Source organism: Eriocheir sinensis, unplaced genomic scaffold (assembly GCF_024679095.1).
Source record: "Eriocheir sinensis breed Jianghai 21 unplaced genomic scaffold, ASM2467909v1 Scaffold422, whole genome shotgun sequence".
NCBI classification, from domain to species: domain Eukaryota; kingdom Metazoa; phylum Arthropoda; class Malacostraca; order Decapoda; family Varunidae; genus Eriocheir; species Eriocheir sinensis.
The window spans coordinates 25,210-32,500 of NW_026111746.1; the positions used below are offsets into that span (position 1 = coordinate 25,210).

General features: G+C 48.4%; 1 protein-coding gene across 5 annotated transcripts in view; it reads right to left on the reverse strand.

Annotated features, from left to right (window-relative positions):
• Positions 1-6,439, reverse strand: part of LOC126992227 (uncharacterized) — a 28,292-nt gene extending 21,853 nt beyond the window's left edge. For 2 of the 5 annotated variants that reach the window (XM_050850891.1, XM_050850890.1), the window contains exons 1-3: positions 6,311-6,439; positions 345-1,406; positions 75-134 (exon numbers count right to left, since the gene is read on the reverse strand). In XM_050850891.1, coding sequence (XP_050706848.1) covers positions 75-134; positions 345-1,406; positions 6,311-6,407 — 1,219 coding nt within the window. In that variant the 5' untranslated portion in view covers positions 6,408-6,439. Of the gene's footprint in view, positions 1-74; positions 1,407-6,310 lie in introns of all 5 variants that reach the window. The other 3 variants (XM_050850888.1, XM_050850887.1, XM_050850889.1) reach the window with 2 other exon arrangements.
• Between the last annotated feature and the right edge of the window lie 852 nt (positions 6,440-7,291).

Below are 7,291 nucleotides of genomic sequence, written 5' to 3' on the forward strand. Positions count from 1 at the left end.
TTATACCGGGGTAGCCTGGGCTGGTCTGACACCCCCGGGGTAGCCGCCGACGGGGTTTGTACTACCGGGGTAGCCTGGGGCTGGTCTGACACCCCCGGGGTAGCCGCCGACGGGGTTTGTACTACCGGGGTAGCCTGGGGCTGGTCTGACACCCCCGGGGTAGCCGCCGACGGGGTTTGTACTACTGGGGTAGCCTGGGGCTGGTCTGACACCCCCGGGGTAGCCGCCGACGGGGTTTGTACTCCCGGGGTAGCCGCCGACGGGGTTTGTACTACCGGGGTAGCCGCCGACGGGGTTTGTACTACCGGGGTAGCCGCCGACGGGGTTTGTACTACCGGGGTAGCCTGGGGCTGGTCTGACACCCCCGGGGTAGCCGCTCACGGGGTTTGTACTACTGGGGTAGCCGCTCACGGGGTTTGTACTGCCGGGGTAGCCGCTCACGGGGTTTGTACTACTGGGGTAGCCTGGGGCTGGTCTGACACCCCCGGGGTAGCCGCTCACGGGGTTTGTACTGCCCGGGTAGCCTGGGACTGGTCTGACACCCCCAGGGTAGCCGCTCACGGGGTTTGTACTGCCGGGATAGCTTGGGGCTGGGTAGCTGGGCCTAGACGAGGAGGAGGAGGAGGAGGAGGAGGAGGAGGAGGAGGAGGAAGAGCTGGGTCTGGAGGAGGAAGAGCTAGGGCTTGAGCGGCTCCCCCAGCCCCAACCACCACCGCTACGGCTGCTGCTGCTGCTGCTGCCGCTGCTGCTTCTGCTCCTGCTGCGGGAGGTGGAGCGCCGGCTGGGATCTGGGGAACGCTTGGGCCGCCGCAGCCCCCGGGGACCTGCCGCTGCCCCCTCAGGCCCCTCAGCCCTCTCAGGCCCCGCCACGCGCCGCGCCGTGAAACTGAACCCATCCAGGAGGCGACGCATCAACTCCTCGTCTTCTTCTTCCTCTTCTTCACTACCAGCATCTTCTCCCCAATCTTCATCTTCTCCTCCCTCTTCTCTATCTTCTTCACTGCTTCCATATTCCACCCCCTCTTCTTCCTCGCTGCTGTCATGAACGTTTTGCTCCACATTCTCCTCCTCTTGACCGTCATCCAGGAAATTTAACACCATTGCTTCATTCACGTCATCATCATCATTATCTTCATCAAGGAGTCCTGAGGAGTCTGATTCTCCCTCCTCCTCATAGTCTTCCTCCTCCTCCTCCTCCTCCTCCTCTTGGTCATCTTGTAGGAGGCTCAACACTTCTTCCAAATACTCTTCATCCACCTCCCCCGCTCGCAGGTCCTCCACTAGCTCATCCACCTTCCACTTCACCTCCGGCGGCACCTCTTGTTGCTCAAACCACCTGGCCAGCGCCTCCACCGAGCCGCCTCGCGAAGATCTGATGACTTCGGGACCTTGCGGCAGCTCCGGCTCTGAGGGGAATCAAGGAGTGTTAGAGGCTGTGGGTGTGAAGGGAAGGGATTAAGGGTTTGAAGGGAGGGGATCAGGGGGCGAGGAAAAAAGGAGAAGGGAAGAGAAAGGAAGGGAAGGGAAGGGAAGGAAGGGAAGGGAAGGGAAGGAAAAGGGCTAAGAGTTTGATGGGAGGGGATCCGGGGGTGAGAAAAAAAAGAGGAGAAGGGAAGGGAGAGGAGGGGAAGGGAAGGGAAGGGGATCCGGGGGTGAGAAAGAAAAAAGAAGGGAAGGGAGAGGAGGGGAAGGGAAGGGAAGGGAAGGGAAGGGGTTATGCGTTTGATGGGAGGGGATCCGGGGGCGCTAAAGAAAGGAGGAGAAGGGAAGGGAAATGAGGGGAAGGGAAGGGAAATGAGGGGAAGGGAAGGGAAGGGAAGGGGTTAAGGATGGGATGGGAAGGGATGAGAAGGGGTGAAGGATAAGATGGAAAGAGATCAGGAGACGAGAAAGGAAACGTGGAAACATGGAAATGCAGGCAACAGTAAGCCTATTGGCTCTTTACGAGGTCCCCCGCTTTGGTGATTTAATCTGCTTGACAGCCACTTGGGGCTTGAGGAGCAGATGAAATCACCTCGATATTGAGGAGCAGATGAAAGCACCGTGATATTCAGTTTACTCCTGACGCAACGAAATGACGGTCGATTCTATATATGAAGGAGTTGATGGTATTCGCATTTACTACTTCTGAGGGAAGATTGTTCCAGTGGCAGATGACTCTGTTTGAAAAGAAACTCCTTCCAATGTCTGTGTTACATCGACTCGACTGAATGGGTAAACCGTTATTTCTAGTTCTTGAGTTGGTTTGCAGTTCAAAGAATTTGGAGTAATCGACGTTATTGAACTTTTTCAGGTATTTGAAGACTTGAATCATATCCCCTCGTAGGCGTCTTTTCTCCAATGTAAAGAGATTGAGTCGCTTGAGTCGTTCCTCGTACGGTTGAGCCCTGAAGGTTGGAATCATCATCGTGGCGCGTCGTTGAATCCTTTTCAGTAAATCAATGTCCTTTCTGTAATTAGGAGACCAGAACTGTACTGCATACTCGAGGTGCGGTCTTACCATGGAATCATACAAGGATAGTATCACGTCTGGCGTTTTACACTCGAAGTTCCTCGCAATGAACCCGAGCAGAGTGTTGGCTTTGTTATATGCTTTTTTACAGTGATTCGTGTGTTTCAGGAAGGGAAATGAAGGGATGGGAAGGGAAGGGAAGGGTAGGGAAGGGAAGGGGTCAAGGATTCGATGGGAAAGAATTCGGGGGAGAGGAAGGAAGGGAAAGGACAGGAAAGGAAAAGAAGGGAGGGGAAGAGAAGGAAAGGGAAGGGAAGGGGAAGGAAAGGGAAAGGAAGGGAAGGGCAGGTGTTAATTAAAGGTGAGATGGGATAGATCTGGGGCAAGAAAAGAGGGGATTAAGAGAGAGGAAGGGAAGGGAAAGGAAGGGAGTAAAAAGGAAGAGAAAGGAGAGGAAGAGATGAGAGGATGAAAGAAAGGAAAGAATATAAAGGAATAGGAGTGAAAGAAAAGAGAAGGGAAGGAAAAGAAAGGGAAGGGTAGATACTGGACGATATGGGAAAGGAAGTAGAATAGATGAAAAGAGAAAGGAAGGAATACAAAGGAATATGAAGGGAAGAAAAGAGAAGAGAGAAGAAAGGAAGGAAAGGAAAGGGAAGGGAAGGGAAGAGAAGGGAAGGAAATAAAGTGCTTACGAACATGGAAGGGAGGGGAAGAAAGGGGAGAGAAAGGGATAGAATAAAGGAAATGGCAAATATCTGTTTAAATGAAGGGAAGGCAATGAAGGGTTGAAGAATAAGGAAGGGATGGGAGGAGAAGGGAAATAGAGGAGTGATGGGAAGGGATGGAAGAAGAGATGGGAAAATTGCAGCCTTGCCCTATCATTCACCACCACCATCACCATCACCACCAACAACAACACTTGCTTCAAACATCCTTGTATTTATCTCCTCAATTTAATCCTGCAATTCATTCTAATATGCAATGTAAACCTAGACCATTTATCTCCTCTCCCGGCATCTTTATCTCCTCCTCCTCCTTCTCTTCTTCCTCTTATTACTCCTCATCTCCTTTTGTTTCTTCTTTCTCCTTCATTAGTGTGTTTCTTTTCCTTTTATTCATCATTCTCTCTTTATTTCGTCCTCTTCCTCTTTCTTAACAATTATTTTTTCTTCTTCTTCCTCCTCTTCCTTCTCTTCTTCCCCTTATTCCTCCTCCTCTCTCTTCAATTCATTTTTACTCCTTTATTTCTGTGTTTCCTTTCCTCTTATTCCTCACTTTCTCTTTATTTCGTCTTCCTCCTTTTTTATATTAATTATCTTTTCTACTTCTTTCTCCTCTTCCTCCTCTTCTTTGTTTTATTCCTCCTCCTCTTCCTTCAAATCTTTCTTACTCCTTTATTTCTGTGTTTCTTTCTTCTGTATTCATCATTCTCTCTTTATTTCTCCCTCTTCCTCTTTTATATTAATTATCTTTTCCTCCTCTTCCTCCCCTTCCTTCTCTTATTCCTCCTCCTCTCCCTTCAAATAATTTTTACTCCATCATTTCTGTGTTTCCTTTCCTCTTATTCGTCATTTTCTCTCTATTTCAGCTTCCTCCTCTTTCGTATTAATTATCGTTTCTGCTTCTTCTTCCTCCTCTTCCTTCTCTTCTTTGTCTTATCCCTCCTCCTCTTCCTTTAATTCCTCTTTCTCCTTCATTTCTGTGTTTCTGTCCCTTTTATTCAACATTCTCTCATTATTTCGTCCTCTTCCTCTTTCATATCAATTATCTTTTTAACTTCTTCTTCTTCCTCCTCCTCCTCGTCCACTATTTCCTCTTCCTTCAATTCCGTTATCTCTCTAATTTCTTTTTCTTTTCCCTTCACTTATCTTTATCTCTTCACTTCTTTCTCTTTCTCATCATTTTGTTTCTTCCTTTCCTGCCACTCCCTATTCTTCCTATCCTTATTCTTCTCCTTTTTTCTCCCTCTTCCTATACCCCCTCCTTTCTTTCCTATTTATCTCTCCTTCTCTCCTTTTTCCTCTTCTTAATCCTCCCTTCTATTCTTTTATCTCTCTTCCTTTCCTTCCTAATTCTTCCTCCTTTTTTTTGTCCCTCTCCTTCCTTCTCCATTCTTCTATTCTTCTCCTCTTTCCCTTCCTATCCGTTCTTCCTTCCTTCCTTCATCCATTTTCTTATTCTTCATCCTCTTATATCTCCTCCACTTTCCCTTCCTATTTCTCCTTCGCTTTCTATCCCTCCTCCTTCGCCTTGTCTTTTTCTTTCTACCTTTTCTCCTTCCCTTCGTTTCCTTTTAATTCTCATTCATCTCTTCTTCTTCTTAATCTTCCTCAACAGCTAGCTTATTTCATCCTCCGTAGCTACCATTTTTTCTCTCCTCCTCCTCCTTTTCCTCCTCCTCCTTGTATAATTCACTGGTAAGGCCCCACCTGGAATACGCCGTGCAGTTCTGGTCTCCAAACTACAGGAAAGACATTGAATTATTTGAGAGAGTACAGCGCCGCGCCACGAAGATGATACCATCACTGAGGACGAAGCCTTACGAAGAGCGACTCGAGAGACTCAACCTCTTCACGTTGGAAAAGAGACGACTGCGGGGAGACATGATACAAGTCTTTAAGTACCTGAACAAGCTCAGCAACGTTGATCACTCCAAACTCTTCACGCTACAAACTAACCCGAGGACAAGAAACAATGGAAAAACAATTCAAGCAAAGCGATGCAATACAGACATCGGCAGGAGTTATTTCTCGAATAGAGTTGTTCGCCACTGGAACAGCCTTCCTACAGAGACAATCAACTCCTTCAAGAAACGCATTGATCGACACTTTTCTGCATCGGGAGTGAACTGAATGTATCCAAGAGAAGGTACACAAGTGCTTTAATCCTTCCCGCAAGCCACTCCTGTGGCAGACGGGTTGGTTAAATCAGTGAAAGCAGGCAGCCTTGTAATGACCCAACAGGCTTTCTGCTGCCTGCTCGTCCATGTTTCCATGTTTCCTCCTTCTCCTTATGTGACTTTAAAGAATATTAATTTTCCTATCAATTACAAAAGTATTGGCGCCCCCCCAAACTCTCTCTCTCTCTCTCTCTCTCTCTCTCTCTCTCTCTCTCTCTCTCTCTCTCTCTCTCTCTCTCTCTCTCTCTCTCTCTCTCTCTCTCTCTCTCTCTCTCTCTCTCTCTCTCTCTCTCTCTCTCTCTCTCTCTCTCTCTCTCTCTCTCTCTCTCTCTCTTCGACAATAAGTAGAAAAACAAATAAATAATTGAATGAGAGAGAGAGAGAGAGAATGGGACTGATTGGCGATGATTGCTTGAAAATGGCATCATCTTTCACCCTTTAATTCAACACCCTTCCCCCCCTCCTCCACCTCTCCCTCCTCCTCCTCCTCTTTCCTCTCCCCTGCCTCCCTCCTCCTTTCCCTCCACTACCCCTTCCTTATTTTTCTTTTTTCTCTCCTTCTACCTTTCTCTTCCCCTCTCCTATACCCTCACACCCTTCCCCTTCCATCTCCCTTCTCTCCCTCCTCTCTTCCTTTCATCTTCTCCCTTTTCTTGTTTTTTTCTCCCTTTCTCTCTTTTATAATTTCTCTGCCTAAAAAGAGACAGACAGACGGACAGACAGACAGACAGACACAGAGAAAAAACAAACTCACGTAAACGGAAATCAACACACACACACACACACACACACACACACACACACACACACACACACACACACACACACACACACACACACACGCACACTTAGACGACAAAAACAAAACAAAACATGCGTCACTAAACAAACAAACGAACACACAAACAAAAAACACCATTACCAATCAAGGACAAAAATCAGTGTTACCAACTCACCATAATAGTCTTGAGCGGACGTGGTGACGAGGGACGAGAGTGTCACCACCACCACCACCATCACCATCACCACCTCTCTTCTCACCGTTATCGTCATGCTACCTCCCTCACCACCTCCCTTACCACGACTGTCCCTCCCTGCCTCACGCCCTCACATATATACCCTCCCTCATCCCCGCCCCCCTCACCTCCCCCCTGTCCCATTCTCTCCTTCTCGCTCCCCTTCTTTCCTTTATCTCCCCTTCCCTTCCACGCTTTCTTCTCCCTTCCCATCCCTCTCAGCTTTCCCCTTCTCCCCTTCTCCCCTTCTTCTTTCTCTCCCCTTCTTTCCTATATGTCCAGCCCATCTCCCCTTCCCATCCATGCTTTCTCCCTTCCCATCCCTCTCAGTTTTCCCCTTCTCTCCCTCTCTACTCTCCCCTTTCCCCATTTCCCTTCTCTCCCCTTCTTTCCTATATCCCCAGCCCATCTCCCCTTCCCATCAACGCTTTCTCCCTTCCCATCTCTCCCAGGCTTCCTCTGCTTCTCTTCTCTCCCCTTCCCCCCTTCTTCTTTCACTCCCCTTCTTTCCTTCTATATCTCCACCCCATCTCCCTTTCTCCATCCAGGCATCCTCCCTTCCATCCCTTTTCACTCTCTTCTTCTTTCTTTCTATGTGTCTAGCCCATCCCCTTTTCCCATCAGTCCTCCTCCCTTCCCATCATCCTTCTCAATTTTACTATTCTCTTCTTTTTCTTTCTCCATCCCCCCCCTTCTTCCCTTCTATATACCTACCCTCTTCCTCCCTTCCCATCCCATTCTATTTGTCTGGCCTCCCTCCCTTCCCATCCCTCTCATCTCTCCCCTTTCCTTCTCTTCCCTTCTCCCTTTACTTCCCTTCTCTCATTCTATATGTAAAACCCATTATCTTTTCTCATTGCCTTCTGTGTCAGTTAATACTCTCATCCATCCCTCTTAACTCCCTTTCTCTCCTTTTCTATC